This window comes from Apodemus sylvaticus, chromosome 12 (genome assembly GCF_947179515.1).
Source record: "Apodemus sylvaticus chromosome 12, mApoSyl1.1, whole genome shotgun sequence".
Classification (NCBI taxonomy): domain Eukaryota; kingdom Metazoa; phylum Chordata; class Mammalia; order Rodentia; family Muridae; genus Apodemus; species Apodemus sylvaticus.
Window position 1 is genome coordinate 100,370,656 of NC_067483.1, and position 19,846 is coordinate 100,390,501.

The following is a 19,846-nucleotide window of genomic DNA, read 5'->3' on the forward strand; positions in this document are numbered from 1 at the left end:
TCAGCTGTTGGTTTTCCAAACTGTGAGAAGCAAGAGCTTGGAGATGGCCAGCCTGGTGTCCCTGGGCAAGCTAAGAGTTTCCTTTATCTGGCATCCTCAATCCCTGGCTTCTGTCACCCTCAGCAGACACACAAAGATCCACCTATGACATTCCCTTGAGGAAAGCAAAGCCAGCAGATCCTCATCGGAGACTCCAGCCATCCTTGGCCCCCAGCTGCACATAGCCTTCATGTGTGTCAAAGCAGCTACGAGGTAGAAGGCTGACAGGGTGAAACATTTAGTCAGAGGTCTGCCTGAACCACCTATGTCCCTGTAAACTAACTCCAACAAACCCACTGGTCAACAAGCTGGACAATTCCTGGGACAAATTGTTTCCTTGGCTTGTTGATGGACAGGCATATCTGTACTACTCCCCAGGAAAATCTGCCACTGACTGTCTGGTGTTCTGGCTCCTAATGACTCTCAGCAGACACAAACAGCAGGTATTCCTCATGTCATTCCTGGGGCTGGTTGTGCGAGGGGAGATCTCTCCTGATGCTGAGAAGTCCCAGGGCTACCATGACTCGGCACTGGAGACTCCGGCATTAAACTCTGATGGTTGCTTCCCACCCTCCAGTTACAGGACCTCCGTTTTTTGTTCCCAGGTCCTACCAATCATCAAGCACCGAGAGAGGCACCTTGGGAAAACTATACAGTTGAGACACACAGAGGTGAAATGTGATTTTATGAATGGCATACATCTATCCTGAAGCCATCAGTTGGGCTGAGTTTGAAGATGAAACACCAAAAAGGGATGAGACTCTGAAGTAGGGAGCACTTGATCTGCGATTGAAACTTCCCTCTTAGAAGTAGAAAACACGGTGTTGCAGTGTTGCTCAGTGGGATTCTCAGCATGGCAGAAACCACAACCAGGTGTGGTGGTGCATGCCTGTAATCCCAGGAGAGGTAGAGGTGGGAGGATCAGAAGTTCAAGGCTATTCTCAGATGCATACTGAGTTCTAGTCTGGGCCACAGAGACTGTCTCAAAAAGGAAAACAAAACCAAACAACAGTAAAAAACAGTGCAGAAAATATCTTAGTTCCTTTGTCATAGGGCGGGGCTTCAGAGTTCTCACTGTTCCAAACGCTGCTTTCATCTCTCCTGCAAGGCACACAGGAGGACTGGGTTTAAATCATCTAAAAATGTTAACTTACCACCATGATTTGGTAGGATTTTTCTTCCCCTGAATAGACTGTGTTTAAAGGAACTAACCCTTCACTGTGGTAACACAACCAATCCTGAACTTTGGAAATTATGTAACAACTGATGAGTTAGAAGATTGTATCTTTTCCCTTGTAAGGGACACCTCTTATCCCCTGCACACAGCCAGTGTTCTAAATGGTTCTGTCTTCAAAACAAACTGCATTTATTAAGGATAATGCATTCCCCCTCGTAGCCAGTTTCTTCTCCTTTCGTGATAACTGTGTTAACCCAGAGGTGATTTAATTCCAGCCCAAGGAAAAGAACTCTGACACAGCTTTGCCCATGCAGCTGTTTTTAGGAACTTCATGATTCATAAGCTTCTGAAATATTCGATGTCGCATCTCAGGAATAACAACGACTTCCACAGCTATCTTAACATCCTGGGACAGCCATCTTCAAGCTCACTGTAGAGAACCCAGACATTACAACATGAGAGTCCTCTGGTCCTTTCAGAGCCTGCCTGCAGGGAATTTGGGGACAACGAAGCCTTGGGAGACTCATTCATCACACACATCCCTAATGCACACACCTGAGAGACCACAACATCGACATCAGTCCTGCTTCTGGTATAGGGGTTTACCTAGGTACTTTGACGGAGTCACCAACTGTGTATGTAACAATACACTATGCACTGTAATAGCCTGGACAACACTGTGAGGGGCGTGTCACCACTGGAACATGAGGCTGGCTTGTTGGCCCTGCATCTAGGCTGTCAGGCCCTTTCCTCCTTCTTCAGGTTTCATTGCTGTGAAGAGACTCTATGACCATGGCGACTGTTATAAAGAAAAGCATTTAATTGGGACTGGCTTATAGTTCAGGTTTAGTCCATTATCATCATGGCTGGAAGCATGACAGCGTGCAGGCAGACATGGTGCTGGAGAAGGAGCTGAGAGTTCTACATCTTGATCTGCAGGCAGCAGGAGTGAACCATGAGCCACTGAACCTAGCCTTAAGTATCTAATACCTCAAAGCCTGCCCCTACAGTGACATACTTCCTCCAACAATACCACACCTCATAATAGTGTTACTCCCTATGGCCAAGCATTCAAACACACGAGTCTAAACAGGCTGTTCCTATTCAAACCACCACTTTTCACTCCCTGGCCCCCATAGTTGTGTAGCCATAACATAATGCAAAAAAAAAAAAAAATGCATTCAGTCCAACTTCAAAAGTCCCCATAGACGATCAGAATCTCAACCCTGTTCTGTTTAAAAGTTGAAAGTCTCTTCTGAGATTTGTGCAATCTCTTAACTGCAATCCCTTTGTAAAATCAATATAGAAAAGCAGACCACATACTTCCAACATAAAATGGCACAGAATATACTTTATTGTTGCAAAGGGGAAGAAAGAGAGCACAGTGAGAAGATAATGGACCAAAGCAAGACTGAAAACCAGCTGGGCAAACTCCAAACTCTTCATTGCCATGTTTGCAGTCAAGGTGCTCTTTAGATCGGTTGCGTTCAACTGTATTGACTGCAGCACACTTCTTTCTCTTTAGCTGGTTCGACCCCATTAGCAGTTCTCCTCTTCAGGTATCCTGAGGTTCTGGTATTTCCAACCTCTTGGGCTTCCCATTACAATCCAGGCTTCACGTTCATAGCTTCATGCAATGGTCTCTCTAGGCCTCCATGCAGGGACACCTCCGACACACACCTGGCCTGTGTGCCTTTCCTTAGTCATAGAAGGTAGACTCTATAACCCCTTTCTTCTGTCCTTGACTCTAAAGCCAGAACCACGTGGCTGAAGCTGCCAAGTTCTGCTGCTGGCTGGGGCTGGAACACGTCCCTTGCTCAGTTACATCTTCACCAGCTTTCTGTGTCTGATGGTTTCCTTCTCTGTCTAAGCCTGGCTGTCTTAGAACTCGCTCTGTGCTGGAGGAGCTGAGAGTTCTACATCTTGATCTGCAGGCAGCAGGAGTGAACTGTGAGCCACTGAGCCCGGACTTAAGCATCTGATACCTCAAAGCCCACCCCTACAGTGACACGCTACCTTCCAAGTCCACATCTCCTAATAGTGCCACGCCCTATGGGCCAAACATTCAAGCACACAAGTCTATGGAAGCCTTCACGTCAAGACAGCTTTATTACAAGCCTACAAGCCAGTCCCTGCCTGAACAGAGTGGAAAGGTATCTTGGGGCAAGGCGTCCATCTCAGCACTGAGAGGTTTGCGGTATCTACAGGCTTGGAGCATAACACAAGATACTTTTCCAGCTCTGAAAAAGGAAGGCAAGTAAGAAAACTCAGTCTTCCGATGTTTTTCCTGTCTTCTGAGATTTGACAAAGGGAAAACGTGTCTTTTGTCGTTACCTTACTATTGGGAACACAGAAAAGTCTGGTTTTCTCAACTTCTTGCAGAGATGTGTGAATGTCTTATTAGGTCCTTTCAGAATAATCCACCACCACCACCACCACCACCACCACCACCACCACCACCACCCTGTACCTCATGGCAAGAAAAACAGAGTTGCAGAGTCACCTCGGAAGGCACCCTCAGAAGTGTCCAGAAGCATCTGTGCTGGCTTCAAGTGACAGCCATCACATGTCTGAGGTTTAGACCCAGCAGTTCCCCTGGAATGGCCTGGAAGGAGGCCAGTCTAGCCTGGGCAGCATGAGCTAAAGGGTGCTTGCTCCTTTGGTCCTGCCCTACAAAGCTGACCCCTGCCCCTGCTCTTCACAGCTGTCACAGTTATAGACCATGTAGAGTTCTCCCTGCCCCAAAGTAAGAAAGCATCCAGTCAGATTTTTGTCACTTTAAATCATGCAAATAGGTGAAAAAATAAGACCGAGAAATGGGAAATTGCAGGAGAATAGGTTCATTCATCTTCATGTGTTTTTATCAGTTCCACTGTGGTCAAAAGCAGGTGTTTCAAGCTACGAATGAGCGGTTTGTGTCTTCAAAATTAACAAATTGGATCAACATGAAGAGAAAAAAACAAGCAAACACACCAACAGTCAACCCAGAAGAGAGCTGTTTATAAAAGCTGCAGTGGCTTGCAGAGGTTTGCGGCCAGCAGCAGACAAGGCTGTGTGAGTTCCCTGTTTAGTCATCGTTCTGCAGCCCGTCACAGATACTGAAGGGAAATGCAGAGACAGGAAATTACAGGCTATTTTAAACAGCATGTTTTATTAAACTAACTTGCTGATGCACTTCATGGCAGGATGCGAGACTCAAGTGCTCATAACTTAATCTTTGCAAGTACTTTTCCTAAGTGAGTTCTCCCATTCTCCCACTAATACACAACAACAGGTCATGGAGCATCACTTCAAACAGAAAGGTTTTTTTTTGTTTGTTTGTTTTTGTTTTTTTGGAATGTGAAGAAAATACACCTTGCTCACAGGATGCGACTGTAACTCCCAGAAAGCAACAGCTGGCTTTGTAAGATGGTGAGATCACAAATGCATTTGTTGTAAATCAGAGAAGCAGATCACAGCAATGGGGCTGGGGAAAGGAGAAAAGCATGAGGGTCTACCCAGCCAGCTCCCATGTCAAGAGCCAGGTATGGCTCTTGTACCTGTAATACTAGTGCTGGGAGATGGTGTAAACAGGAGGATCCCAGGGCTTGCTGGCCAGCCCATCGAGCTGAAATGGGAAGCTCCAGGTTCAGAGAGAGATGCCACTCAAAAATCAGAGGATCTTTGGTGACAATTTCGTCAGCAATGTGCTTACTGCACAACCATAAGGCCTGAGCTCTGTCCTTAGCACCCATGTAACAGCCAGGCATGGTGACACATGCCTATATCCCCACCACTGGGGAGACACGGGAGGAGCCCTGGAGCTCACCAGCCAGTCAGGCCCACCAGGGAGCTTCAAATTCAGTGAAGACTCCGCCTCAAAAATAATGGAGTGATTGGGGAAAGATAACTTTAGTTATGTCTGTAGATTGCCTGTATAAGAGCAGCTGCATACACATGTACACACACATACACACACACACACACACAGAGAGAGAGAGAGAGAGAGAGAGAGAGAGAGAGAGAGAGAGAGAGAGGGAGAGAGCGCACATGCACAGCGATCTTAAGATGGAAAGTCATACATCATAGCTTCTTTTTTTTTAATCTAATACTAATTTCATTGTTCTCTTTACTGGATTGTTCTATCATGGCATCACCATACTGACCCTTGGCTTTGCAGAAACCTAGCAAGATTAACAGATATATGGTAACCTTAACTATAAGTTCATTCAAAGGTCTGTCATAAACATGGACTTGAGCAACTCATTCCCTTGTCTGCTTTCAGTTGCATGAGAGACATAGACCTAACTTCAGTGGAAGAAACTTGCCACCTTGTGTGCTGTGTAGCCCTGATGTTGGTATCTCCTGGTGCCCAGGTCTCCTTTAAGATTTCTGTTCTGGTTGTCAGGATGGGAGCAGCTGGTGCAGTTGTATATGCCACAGTTTTCTGACTGGCCGTGCTTCACTGGAGTCTGCTTCCAGCATGGCTCCTGATACCCAGCTCTTGTGTGACAAACTAGCATGTTGGACCTTCTAAGTCTCTATTGCTTTGGAAGATCACATCAAAGAGGCTTCACTAACTACTGGTGGTTACTGAATGGAGATTTCTGAATTTTAACTTTTCTGCCATGTTCCTGGTCCCTGCATCCTATCCCTAAGACAATTTCAAAGTGTAGTGCAGGTAACAGGGTTATAAGAGTGGGTGGTAGTTGGGTATGGGTGGCACATGCATTTAAACCTAGCACTTGGGAAGTAGAAGCAGGCGGATCTCTGAGTTCAAGCCAGGGCTCCCTAGGGAGACTCTGGATAGATAGATAGATAGATAGATAGATAGATAGATAGACAGATAGAAAGAAGGAAAGGGGCTGGAGAGATGGCTCAGTGGTTAAGAGCACTGACTGCTCTTCTGAAGGTCCTAAGTTCAAATCCCAGAAACCACATGGTGGCTCACAACCATCCATAATGAGAACTGATGCCCTCTCCTCGTGTGTCTGAAGACAGCTACAGTGTGCTCATATACATTAAACAAATCTTTAAAAAAAAAAAAAAGAAAGAAGGAAAGATAGATAGTTGGGCAGACAGTTCATTTGTCAGATCAGCTTCTACAATTACCCACAGCTGGAAGGTAAGGGACAGAAATGATGACTGGATTACAAACATGCAGCAGAAACTGTTGGGAGCTGATGTTAGGGAGCAGGGTTTTTTAGACCAGGTCTCGTATCCCAGGCTGGCTTCACACTACCATACTTGCTATGCAGTTGGACTTCTCTTCCTCTCTCCCCACCTCCCTGTAATCTGGAATTAGAGGTGTGTGAATGATGTTGTCCATGAAGTGATGGGGGCTGAACCCAGAGCCATATGCATGTTAGACAAGTAAATACTCTTCTGATCGAAGAGCCCAGGAACACTTGGGTTATTTGGTTGTTGTTTTTCAATGAATTTGTGTTCTCATGCCTGTGTTCAAGTGTGTGCAGGTGCACACACGGGTCGATGGGTGTGTGTGTCCACATGCATGCCTGGGCAGATGAAGACCAGAGGTCAGCCTCAAGCATTGTGCTTCAGAAACTGTCGCGGTTTTTTTTTTTTTTTTTGTTTTTTCCCCCGTTTTTTGAGACAGGGTCTTTCCGTGGCCTGGAGCTCACCAATTAAGCTAGAGAGATTGACCTTCCTGTCACACCATCCAGGTTCTTCCCGTAGGAGGGTGGCTAAGCCTCACAAGGAACCCAGAGGAAGGGTTCACTATGGTAGTGCCTTGGCCACTGGAGACAGCTACTAGTGCTGCGTGGGTAGATGCCACAGCCTGAGTATCCAGAGCCACACAGGAAGCACTCACACAGACACTGATGACAAGACATTTCTATAATCTGGATGCCTGCAGAAGGCTTCTTGTGTGTTTATTTTAGAAAAAGTTTCTTTTGGTATTCTGGAAATGTCCTAGAAACGAAACCCTGGAGACGAAGAGGGATGATTCTACCAGGTTCTGCTAAGCAGATGCACGGGCCTGCTCAGGTGAGCACTGTCAAAAATTCCAACTGGGTGTCAGTATCTGAGATAGATACTTGGGAGGCAGAGGCAGGAGCCTGAGGGACTTGGGTTAGCCTGAGCTACGTAGTAAGATCTTGTCTTAAAGCCCTCCAAATAACACAGGATGAACACACCATGATCACGCTGTCTGGAAATGCTGACCAGTTGATATGTTTGACGACTTCCTTTCCTTTCGACTAGACCTTCCTCTTCATCAAGTAAAACATTAGCTTCTAAGAAACATGGATGGATGCAGGATGGAAGGGGATGCTACTGTTAATCCACTGGCTGCTAAAACTGCCTACAGATGGGTCACCTTCGTGATCTGACATCTCACAAAGCAATCACCTATGGTTCAGGACCAGGCTCACTCCTAACTTAAACACCTGTGTGGTCACCATCTACTGCTTCTAGACATTTTGAAGGTTTTTTGTTTCATTTTAATACAGAAAAACATGTAAAAGAGAAATAGCCACTACAATGACATTTGTAAAAAAAGAACATAATGAATTTTTATCATTTTAATAAATATATATCAAGAAAACCTCACTATGTTACAACACAGTCATGTACAAGCATCTATCAGCTAAATTTTCAACACCAAAATGTTCATCAAATATTGAAAATAAAGGACGAGACATTACTAGACTATTCAGCCATAACATGGGAACATCTTTTAAAAATTGGTCCTTGTGGACAATTGCCCAAATGATCTACTCATACACTGTATGAATGAGACCTATTTAATATTAATAGCAATAATTAAAAAGCTTCATCTTGGAGAAAGTGGGAGAACTTACCTATTTCTTCCTTTTGGCATTTGGTCCCTGTAAATAATTGTTTTAAGAGACCCAAGTCACTTAGACCAATCCTTGGCCATGGAGATGGGAGTAGTTCTTGAGGAGCTGGTGGGACTGTTCTGGAGTACCACTGAGGACACTTGCCAATGTGCAAATTCAAGGTATTGTTGGGTAGTTGTTGGCCAATTACACAGTATCAATGACTTGAGAACCCCATTTCTCCAAAATAACGTTCTGCAACCTACAAACCTTTACATTCTTTAAGATAAAACGCATTGATCACCACATAATCTATTAACATTGTGCTTCTCAATCAACAGCAAAAGTCGTATATAGAAACCACATGCTCTTAAGAGTCTAAACGCATGAAATGATGCAAAAACAGGTCAAAATATAAACGCATGCCACGGGCTGTGAATGTCACTGGACAAGGAAACAAAACAGCCCAAAGCTGGGAGAGCCCAGACCCAGCAACCCCTCGTTGCCATGGAGAACCCAGGCCGCCTTCTCGGTTCCTGATGGCCTTCCCCATTGTCATCTCCATCTCTACCCAAAACATCAGGCCCACAGCCACTGGGCATCATAAACAAAGGAAAAGGGAGGAGGGTAACTCGAAAGTTGAACTGAGAGTTCAAAGTCAAGCTTCCAAAACTGCATGGATCCACCCTGTGTTTTATCAAATCCCTGCTGTAACTCTGATTCATCTTTAATTTTCACACCGGCAAAAATTAAGATAAAGTAAGGCACCCAAGATGGCCCTATATGCCACCTATCACCCCATCAAAGATGGCTCTGTAGGCCACCACCCTATCACCCCATTAAAGATGGCTCTGTGGGCCACCTCCCTATCACCCCATTAAAGATGGCTCTGTGGGCCACCTCCCTATCACCCCATTAAAGATGGCTCTGTATGCCACCTCTCTAGACACCCACTACCCATCACAGGCAAGCCAGGTGCTTGTAGGGAACTGTCTCCACAGATCCTAGATTGCTATCCTGCCAGATGTGTTTCTTTTTGCCCCAACCTGTCCAGTATAAACATGTCACAGCTCATGAAACCACTTCATCTAGCTTCCTGTCTCCAGTCTTTTACTCAGGAAAGAAAAATACTGTATCACATCGAAGCAGGCACCTCTGCTGGTTATATTGATTTGTTTACCAAGTAACTACCTAATTAACTGGCAAACATGTTGAACTTGACTAGCGGCAGGCTCCTTGGGCAGTGGGAATATAACAAGGGCATGTTGTCTTCTGTCTACTCTACTGATTTTTTTTTTTTTTTAAAGAAAACTAAGCCAGGCGGTGGTAGCACACGCCTTTAATCCCAGCACTTGGGAGGCAGAGGCAGGCGGGATTTCTGAGTTCAAGGCCAGCCTGGTCTACAGAGTGAGTTCCAGGACAGCCAGGGCTACACAGAGAAACCCTGTCTCGAAAAACCAAAAAAAAAAAAAAAAAAAAGAAAAGAAAAAAAAAGAAAACTAAGATATACTTTGAAACCTGAAGTTGGCTTTCCTTGGCAAAAATCACATTAGTAAGTGGCTTGTGGATGCCTGCTGTACAGATGTTTTGTGCAATCTGCTCTCCAGGCAGTGAAACAACCCAGTGTGGTGTTCACTGCGTGATTTTACCTGTTGTACAAAACTACAAAATCCAAAGTAAAAACTGATCATGCTGTGCGTGCTTCCGTGCCAGTGGGGAACATCACATTTTACCCCCTCTGCTGCAGCACAGTTTGTTGCTCGGGGAAAGGTCCTTTTTCCTCAAAGACTTTTTCCAAGACTCACTCACACGGTTTCTCTCATTATATCCAGTCTCAAAATAATCGTAAAATTGGCCTTTGCACTCAAAATCAAGGTCGTTCCCCACAGGTTCTTGGCCCAGGGCATCGCCGTCTCTGCTGGCTTCGTGACTTACTTTTCCATCATTGAATTTGACCTTTTCCTGGACACCAAGCGACCTAATGTTAGTGACAAAGATTTCGTTGGCGGGTATTTGGCTCTTGTAAACAGGTGCACTGCCTATGTCAAAGTCCACATGGTGGGAGCAACTAGGCAAAGGCAGAGGGGAAGAAGAGGAGGAAGAAGAAGAGGAGGAGGATGGGGAGGATGGGGTGGATGAAGAGGAGGTGGATGGAGATGGAGAGGAAGAGGAAGAGGTGGATGAGGCCACGGCAGCGGCTGAAGCGCTTCCAACACTAGCATTGACAGAGAGGGGTAGGTTCAGGCAGTGACCCCCACACTCCTGATAAAAACAGCAAGTGTGGATCTTCTCCCACTCCTCTTTGGCCACTCGGGGCCGTTTCCGGTAAGGACAGTCTTGAGCCAGAAACCACTCTTGGGCTGGGGTGCCACTGAGGGAGCAGGCAGGGAGGCACCAGCTGTTCTGCATGACAATCTCCCCGTGGATTCTCTTCATCAGGTTGTTGATGAGAACAGACCTTCGCAGGTACACTTCCGGGTCGTCGATGAACCTGAGCTTCTCCAAGGACATGTAAAGGATGTGCGCTCGCTCCTCGAAAACGGAGATGGTCTGGAAACCAGAGGCGGGAGAACCCTTAGGAAATGCAAGTTTTCGAAAAACAGTATCACCCATTTAGAGGCTGTCCCCATTGCTGTGGACACCCCCAACAAACCCTCCTGTTTCCTAACTTACTGGTGTGGACCTGAGGGAGGCCCCGCCAGAAGGCTCAGTCCTCTGTGTCACAGTGAAGGAGAAGCTGAGACAAGTCAACCAGAGCTGTCAGAGGTCAGGCCAGTAATTGTTGTGTGGGTCAGAGGTCAGGCCAAGCGATTGTTGGGGCGGGGTTGGGGGTAGGGAGGGGAGTCAGAGATCAGGCTAACAACTGTTGTCCAGTAAGGGCTCCGTAATCTGAGCAGCCCTGGAAGGATTCAGCTTGACTGGTTCTCAGTGAAGAGGGGTGCTCTGGGTGAAATGTATTAAGCTGTATTTCACACGTCCATGTGAAGAGGCACACTCATGCATGCATTTCACAGCAGTATGTTTTTAAATGCATCCATTTTTCTTTTCTTTCTTTTTTTTTGTTTGCTTTTTTTTTTTTTTTTCAAGACAGGGTTTCTCTGTATAGCCCTGGCTGTCCTGGAACTCAGGCTGTAGACCAGGCTGGCCTCAAACTCAGAAATCCACCTGCCTCTGCCTCCCAAGTGCTGGTCTTAAAGGCTGCACCACCACTGCCTGGCAATTCATCCATTTTGCAAAGAGTCTTATTACTACCAATTTATTTTTTAAGACAGGCTCTCTCTATTATAAATCCTTGGCTGTCCCATTATGTAGATCAAGCTAGCCTTAAACTCGCACAGATCTGCCTGCCTCTGTCACCTGGGTGGAATTAAGGCCTGGGCCATGCTTAATGGCTGAGAATCATTTCTCTGTGTATGAGTGCTTGCCAGCATGTTTGTGCACTATGTGAAAGGCCAAAAGAGGACACTGGACTCCCTGGAATTGGAGTTACATTCAGTTGTGAGCTGCCAAATGGGTGCTAGCAACAGAACTCAGGTCCTCTGCAAGAGCAGCCAGTGCTCTGAACTGCTGAACCATCTCTCTAGCCCCAGTGCATGTCTTTTAAAGATTTGACATACAGGCTCTAAGGGGCACGTCAGAGTGTGGACAAGGCCACCAAAAAGAACACTTCCACAGCACTGTTTATCATAGAAGGAAGTCAGGACAGGAACTCAGGCAGAGCAGGAACCTGGAGGCAGGAGCTGATGCAGAGGCCATGGAGGGGTGCTACTTACTGGCTTGCTCTTCATGGCTTATTCAGCCTGCTTTCTTATAGAACCCAGGACCACCTGCCCATGGTTGGCACCACCCACAGTGTGCTGTGCCAGCCCCCATGAATCACTAATTAAGAAAATACCTTAGAGGCTTGCTTACAGCCTGATCTTATGAAGGCATCTTCTCAATTGAAGTTCCCTCCTCTCAGATGACTTTAGTTTGTGACGAATTGACATAAAACTATCCAGTGCAGGTCACACACACACACACACACACACACACACACACACACGTGACAGCAATTCCCATGGCCCCACAAAGAAATGGCTTTCTTCTATTGCTTGGGTGAACATTTAATGTCTGGAAATGGTTCAAGTATGTGCTATGAAGTATTGTAACTGTTAATAAAATAACTACTATTTAAAGCTTACTTTATGGCTGCAATTGCTGAGTGGTGGATGAAGATCCTCCTCTTCTGCATACTTCCTCTTGAAGTATGTGACCTTGGGTGTGCTTATAGGATTTGGAATTCCCCTGTAATGTGATCCTGCAGTAATAAATCAGACAGACAAATGACACAAGGCCTGCCAGAGATTCTCAAGGCAAAATACTTTCATTTCCTTTCCCTCTAGTGGATAACTTGGCTATATCCCTGTCTGTGCACGCAGTGATGAAAAACAAACCTGTCTTCATAGTTGCTATCAGACGGAGTCCTGAGAGCCTGGAAGGGTAAAGATTTCCAGGCAGGGTTAGAGGATATGTGTCACCCACCCTCTCCATTTACTAAGTGCCTGGAATCTCAACTCTGTGCATAGGGCAACAGCAGAATCCATGGGTGGAAGGGTGTGACCTATCTGAAGTAATGCCAGCACTTAGACTCCTCACATAGTTGGCAGAACCACGGACACAAATCACTTTAGAGTTAGTAAACAAACACACACCTATACATGAGAGGTAGAACATTTTTTTCTCTTAAAATACAAATTTAAATATAAAGTTTAAAATTTGGAGTAATTAAATTATGTTTCACTCTGGAAATTTTAACATGTCAACTATGAATAAAGCAAAGGCCCCTTTGAGGAATTTAAAACCTTTTTAGGAACCAGATTTTCATGAAGCTTATATTTCAGTTTCTTAGAAAGAAAGAAAGAAAGAAAGAAAGAAAGAAAGAAAGAAAGAAAGAAAGAAAGAAAGAAAGAAAGGAAGGAAGGAAGAAAGAAAGAAAGAAAAAAGGAAAGAAAGAAAGGAAGGAAGGAAGGAAGGAAGGAAGGAAGGAAGGAAGGAAGGAAGGAAGATCCACAGACCTATCACTGGATAAGAACTCAGAAGAACTTATTTGAGACTATCAGAATTAATGTCTAGAAGAACACATTCTATTTTCTCATCAACCATGAGGTCCACAAAGAGAAGCAGCTTGCAGCTGTGGCAGATTCCTTTATGAACTGTGGAATGGAGGTCTGGCTGTGGAGCCGGTGACCGCTTGTACATCCCTGATGACCATTCGCTTCAATGGGTCCAAAAGCTGGAACTCAAACTTTTGGTATCTATCTACTTCAGTCCCTTTAAAAATGCTGTTCCAGGACATCCACAGCAGGTGGACCACAGGTTTTCCCAAGGAGCCTGGCCCCAGGGTCTGAGTAGATACAGCCTCCTAAGGAGAAGGCCAAGGGTCATACCTGCCAGTTGTGAGCTGGCTCCCCGGTCTCCCTGAGAAGAGACCTGTGCTGGCCCCGGGGGGCTTGCACCTCCGTAGTTGTCAGCCTCCCATAGTGTTTGGTACCCGGCAATCTCAGCAGCTCCTTCTGAGACAATGGGCTCACAGAATCTATTCATGGACAGAACCAGCGTCATCTCTAACAGCCTTAGATCTGGGGAAAAAAGGGATGGGGGAGGGTGATAGATAAAGCGCTCTGATTAGAAGCCAGACTGAGGATGGTCTCAGCATCTTCCTGTGCTTGAAGAAACTTTTACTACCTCCCCCCGCCCCCCAACCATCTGATTATATTTCCAAGGAAACCTTAGCAAGCTCCTGATGCTGTTAGCTTAGCTACTGAGATCAGCAGCCCTGCATTTCAGGGCGGATCTTTAGAGCCCACTCTCCTTATTGTTCTCAGATCCCCTCAGCCTCTCTCAGACAGCTGCTCTGCCTACCAAATAGTTTCCTCCCGACCTTTAAAATGTACCCCTAAGAAGAAGGGCCAGAACCCTCAGCCTCCCTTCTATTAATAAGGTGAAATCAATTTTCTATTGAAGCCCCTAGGAGACCCCTTTGATGAGATCCGCTAATCAATTGGGGGAGGGGCAGAAGTCCCTAGGGTCCTCCCAACACTTGGTGAGTTTAAGTCTCTCTTCCACCTCTCTCCTCTCTCCCCAGTTCCTCTTCTACACTCAGGATCTTCCCCTACTCTCTCCTCCCAGGGTGAAGCTGACAGACACTCGGTAGTTGTTTCCACAGCCCTGATCGGCCTGAACTGGATCTGCCTCCAGTCAAAACACTGCGAGATGAAGACAGAAAATTGGCTCCAGTTTCCAGCCGTGAGTTGCAGTCCCACAGGAGCCAAGCACAACATCAACCAAGCAGCAGAATATTAAACAGGAGCCAGGGCTCTGGGCAGACACAGCCAGCAACTCTTTAAACTGCAAAGCCAGATGCATGGCAGGAACTTTCCAAGAGTCAACATAGTCCTCTTTGGTTCCCAGCCCTGACCCCAGGGCTGCAGGGAGCAGCCTAACCTCTAATGCTCTGTGATGCTCCCAGACTCTGACCCTGTGGAATCCAGGCTACGGGGCCACGTTGACCCTCAAGATGGTGTTAAGAGTATGTTTCAGGGAGAAAAGAGCCAGGTACAATGGCAGGAAAATCCTGGGGCCACAGGTCAGAGGGAAGACCTGGCTGGCACCTCTGTTTCTGGTTTCTTTAGGACATCCAGACCTGCATGGCTCATTTGTGTTTTAAGAACCTGTCAACGGGAAATGCATCTGGCTTGCTTGCTCAAGATGGATTTTCCTTGTGGTATAGCAAGGCTTGCCTCCTGGCTAGAGCAAGGATGAGCTTTTCACTGTCTCATGGAGAGTACTGTTCCCTACATGTTAGGACATCAATGCACTTCCAGGAGAAAGGGGAGAATGTAGCTTCAATAAGGTGGCAAAGTTCTCTGGCTTCCAGAGCAGAGACTGTCAGCTGACTGTCTTTCAGCAGGTGTCTGTGTTCAGGGATTCAGCTGAAGCCCTGCAGAAGACAGGGCAGGGTCTCCAATGAGTGGGTAGAATCAGGATATAGCTGACTTGATCTTCAGAGTCTGCACTTCCATTTTTCTTTCCAAAGAGATGTCAGAAATGGCTTAGGGGAAGAGGATATGTGTGTGTGTGTGTGTGTGTGTGCATGTGTGTGTGTGTATGCGAACTGGCTTCCCAGGAGAGGATGTGTGTGTGTGTGTGTGTGTGCATGCATATGTGTGTGAGCATGTGTGTGTGTGTGAACTGGCTTTCCAGTCTCCCTGAAAAGGAACCTGGCTGGCCCTGGGGAGCTCACACCGCCATAGCTGTCAGCCTCCCAATAATACAATAATTCTTTATCTAGAAATGCTGGGAGATGTCATTTATTTTACTCTTTCAGTCATCAACAAAGAAATTTCGTCTCCATCAGTTTAACAAATTCAGTCCAGCCCTTTGGTCTCTTCCTGTCAAACTCTGCAACCAAGTGAAGAGTCCAATTTCTTAACATAGTCTAAAAGACACCTGTATCCAGAAATGCCACAGCTGGAGACAGACCATGGCCCTTTCTGACCGACACACTTCTTCTGCTGAGGATCCAAGCCTTGCCTGGTGGACCGTTTATTACATATAAACAAAAGAGGGTTTACAAACCCACATCCCTAAAGAAAGAGATGCACCTCCGGGCTCCTGGCAGCAATTACCTTTGCTTAATAGGACGTTAATAGGCCCTGGGCTGCTCTGCCCTACTCAGTTTGTTTATGTCCTAATGACTTGGGGAGTAGCTTTTCTGTTGTTAAGACTCTCAGGGCTTCTATTTGTTAGCATTGTTTACAACATATGAAATTCCATCATTATGCATTTGAACTTGAAACGTGGGGATAGTTTTTAGTGTGGTTGTTTCTTTTGTTTTTTATAATATCTAATTTCTTCAAGTTTTTCTTTTCAGTTTGAAAATTGTTACACGCAAGACCTTAAATGGGAGAGGCAGGGTTCTGCAAGTGATTTATTTGAGCTGGAATAAAACATGAATGAGCTGGAACTATTTGGGAGGGGGGAGGAGAATCTGTAATTGAGCCTTCCTGGTCTATTTGGAACTCACACTGATGTTAACCAATTAGGGAGGCAAGAATGGTGCTCTTGAGACACGGGACTAACAGCAGTGGGCACCCATGTTTAGCATGGATCCACTGTTGTGGAATCCAGGAATCCAAGTTCACAAATTTATATGGTTAATATGAAAAACAGCCACAATGATGCATACTACAAAGATTTTGTTGTTTTAAGATCAGAAACGAGTGGATTAAAACAGTGAGTGTTACTGCAGTAACTTGTGGCCTTCAGGCTCCTGGGCAACTGGCCGCTGAGGTGATGCTGTGGAATGGCCCTTCCAGCACCCTCTCAAGGCTGAAAGCTAAGTGTGAGCGTTTTCACCGAGTGCTCTTCATATGTGCATTTCTATACAATTTGGTTTTCCAGAATGAAGCCATAACGGTACTAAAAGGCAGTGGCTGCTGTGGCTCAGGGTGCCAGGAACCTAACAGGGGCTACTGGACATAAAGCTGCACGATCATCCTTTTTCCTCCTGACACTGGGAATTACAGAGCATTTTATATAAGGCGCCTCTAGGCTGCTGGAAGACAGAGTACAGCCCTGGACTGCATGGGGTGACCGCTGCAATCCAGAGAACTGCAGTGCTCTGTCTTGGGGAGCCAAGTGACTTCCCCACCCACGGACTCCATGTGGTACCAGGCAGAATCCCAACAGTTTGGCAGGTTTAACCAATGGTGGAGGGAGGAGTTGGGTGGGTAGAACAAAAACCTTCAATGCTCCAAACCTGACAGGTGTCGCTTTTTGTAAGCCCCTGTGGTGCCCTGGGAAGTGTAATGGCCAGCTGCGGTCTCAGGAGGCTAAGAGTTCTGGGTCGGTGTTGGGGGTTGGGAATGCAGGTGTGTGAGGGGGACTAAGGCAGTCAGCGGTTCCCCACTGGGAGCTTTGGGGTCAGCTTTCTCAGACCAAGTCCAAGGTGGGGTGCAGGGGTGTGACGGGTCCCTTATCCAGGGACTCAAACAGACGCACCCTGGAGACTGGTGTCACTGCCCTTAAGCCCTTTTCCTGGACTGGGGGCACCGTCCAGCCAGTTGCTGGCCCCAGGGAAAAGTAAACAGTCCAAGTGTCTGGGAACAAAGGCAAGTTGTCTTCCAAGGTGCTGGAGCCCAGTGCCTCTTCTGAAGAATAAGGGCTATCATTATTCGCTCTCTTTCTAAAAACCAAGTTTCCTTCTATGGGAAATACACGCCAAGGTGGGATTCCAAGGCTATGACTCACAGCGGCTGGCGGGGCCACACTCCAGCCCGCAGCTGCCCTGGTCCTTCGCCGAGCTGCTGCCGCCCGCGCTGTGCGCGCTGCTGGAGCTAGGGTAAACCTTGGTGCCCCACTCCTGCGGCCGGGCACTCGGGAAAGTTGCGGGTCCGAGAAGGCTGGTAGAGGCGGGGGCGTGGGCCTGGCAGCCCGCGGGGAGGTGAGACGAGGACAGCGCCGCCCGCAACCGGGAGCAGGGGCGGGCGCGGAGGTGGCGGGGGACACGAGGTGTCAGCTCCGGCAGCAGCGCCTTGTTCAGCGGAACGCGCATCCCTGCGCCCCGCAGACCCTCCTCCCTACCCTGTTGGCCTTAGGCCGACCATCCAGTTACCCGGGGACACCCGACTCGACGCTACGGGGTCTTCGCCCATCGCCCGGGTCGCCTCGTGCGCGCCGCGGCTCCCTGGAAGGGCGCGCGGCCCCGGAGAGCGCGCGCCGCCCCCGCGCCCCACTGTGTCCAGCTGCGCCCCAGCCACACGCGCGACCCTCCCCGCCCCCACGCGCCCTGGGGTCACGGGTCTTACCGCGCGACCCGCGCTCCAGCCGCCGCCGTCCTCCGCGCGACCGCCGCTGCCCACGCCTCCCGGGCCCAGTCGGCGTGGCCCGGTGCGCGGCGGCCGAGGTCCCCGCAGGTCCCGCCGCCACCGCCGCAGACGGTTATGGAAATGAGCCGCTGTGTCTGGCAAGAAGCGCGAGAAACCCGTCAATCCTGTTTGCCATTTCCCCGCGGATTTCCGAGCCGGGCTCTGATGGATGCCCCCGGGGCGAGAGGGAACCTGACAAGCGCGCTCCCCGCCTCCCTCTGCTCTGCCAGATCTCGGGGCGCCGCGCCCCCGCCCGCCCTGCCTCCGCCCCCGCTCCGCCTCCGCCCTCGGGGCCGCGCGGGCCGCTCCCGCCCGCAGCCCGGACCCCACGCGCGTAGCCCGCCCGAGGCAGGGGCTGTAACGCACGAAGCGTTCACAGCAACCTGCCCAGACGTCTTGTCTATTTTTTAAAATTTGCTTTAGTTTTCTTATTGTGTGTGCGCGTGTGATTTAAAAAAAAAAAATCCGTTCCTTTCCCACCCCTTGCTAAAGACTTTCTTCCCCTCAGTACAGCACTCAGAGATGAGAAACAGATGTCGGAGCTGGACTGAGCCTTTGCGCTCCCCCGCCCTCTCAGTCCCTTCCCCAGCAGCCTGGGTATAACAAGGCAGCACTCATCCTGCGGCCACGTAAACTGGCAGCTACTGGGTGCGGATCCCGTGTGTGTGTGTGTGTGTGTGTGTGTGTGTGTGTGTGTGTGTGTGTGTGTGTGTGTGTGTGTGTGTGTGAGGGGGGGGGAACCTACAAGAAAAACAACAAACAAACAAACAAAAACTAATAAAGAAGCCTGCCCTTGGTGGAAAAGCTGTGACAGGAGTTCAAGTCACTTTATTTTGCAAATAGTGATTTCCCCCTCTTCCTGTAGTGGATTCAATTGTAGTTAGTTTTTGTGTGGATTTTTGTTGTTTTGTTTTTGAGACTGGATCTCACTGTGTAGACCAGGCTGGCCTTGAACTTATAGAGATCCTCTTGCCTTTGTCTACTAAATGCTACTATTAAAGTCAAGTGCCACCAAGCATGGCTGGGTTTTGTTTTGTTTTGTTTAATAAAACAAAACAAACCCAAAACACATTGATTCATAACTTCTGTGTGGGTCCTTCTGTCACGGAGAGGTCACTTAAAGCAGAGGTATAGAGAGGTAGACCTAACAAAGCGCCGGTGGGGGAAGGGAGGCACCTGCACAAAGTGTTAGAACTGCTACTATGCCAGATGCGCTGAAAGTGATGCTGTTCTTTATAACAGTGATCCTCCCGCCTGCAAGAGCCAGGCCTCTGACTGCCTGGTCGCTGCGAATCCAGGAGGTGCACAGACTGCAAACCAGGGGGAGAGGATCAGCGCCTGCAGATTGAGCTCCATCTGATTTGCATGTTTATTTCCTAGAATTGTAATTAAATTTGTGTAATAAATGTTTTCCATTTCATCTGTACACTCAAAATTTGGGTGACTGACATGCAGCTAAGTGAATTTCCTTTTTTTATTTTATGAAGCAAATGTGCCTTATTCAATAAAGTAGCAAATATTAACCATCATCAGGACTAATCTATTTAGAAGGTGTTTCTATTGAACTTTGTGCATCAAAAGACACAAAAATTCCTAGGGTATCAGGACACCAAGAGAACAATTCTGAAAACAGGAGGCCATGACCAGCATATTTCAGTTTTTCCAAAAGACAGTCCAGGGTTGCACGCCTGAGATTGGGCTTTCTTGGGTTCAGTCCAAACCACGTTAAATTGCCCTGACTCATGCCAAGATGGGCATTAAATGATGATTTCAGAATTTTCAAGATGACTTTTTTCTTCAGTTAGTCCGAGTCCCACTTTCATTTTCATTGGAGGGAAGAAGCACTTTAATTGTTTTAAAGCAGTGCAGTTTTTGGAATCTAAATTCGAACCTAAAACTGTTTATCCTGTAGCTCAAATAAAGAACTAAATGTGGGG

General features: G+C 47.4%; 1 protein-coding gene and 1 long non-coding RNA gene across 2 annotated transcripts; both read right to left on the reverse strand.

Annotated features, from left to right (window-relative positions):
• Positions 1-2,547: 2,547 nt before the first annotated feature.
• LOC127697287 (uncharacterized) lies at positions 2,548-3,964 on the reverse strand. The gene is made up of 2 exons (XR_007980434.1): positions 3,687-3,964; positions 2,548-3,144 (listed from the first exon to the last, which is right to left on the reverse strand). It is a non-coding gene; the product is annotated as an uncharacterized LOC127697287 (long non-coding RNA).
• A 3,761-nt stretch (positions 3,965-7,725) lies between these two features.
• Sertad4 (SERTA domain containing 4) lies at positions 7,726-18,116 on the reverse strand. The gene is made up of 4 exons (XM_052200750.1): positions 17,850-18,116; positions 13,428-13,619; positions 12,183-12,298; positions 7,726-10,548 (listed from the first exon to the last, which is right to left on the reverse strand). The coding sequence occupies exons 2-4, from the start codon at positions 13,600-13,602 to the stop codon at positions 9,721-9,723; spliced, it is 1,119 nt and encodes a 372-aa protein (XP_052056710.1). The 5' UTR covers positions 13,603-13,619; positions 17,850-18,116; the 3' UTR covers positions 7,726-9,720.
• Between the last annotated feature and the right edge of the window lie 1,730 nt (positions 18,117-19,846).

Coding starts and splice junctions, on each gene's coding strand:
- Sertad4 (XM_052200750.1), bottom strand. CDS start 13,602: ATGACGCTGGTTCTGTCCATGAATAGATTCTGTGAGCCCATTGTCTCA. Junction 12,299..13,427: donor AGCCAGCTCACAACTGGCAG/GTATGACCCTTG, acceptor TTATTACTGCAG/GATCACATTACAGGGGAATT. Junction 10,549..12,182: donor TCAGCAATTGCAGCCATAAA/GTAAGCTTTAAA, acceptor TCTGGTTTCCAG/ACCATCTCCGTTTTCGAGGA.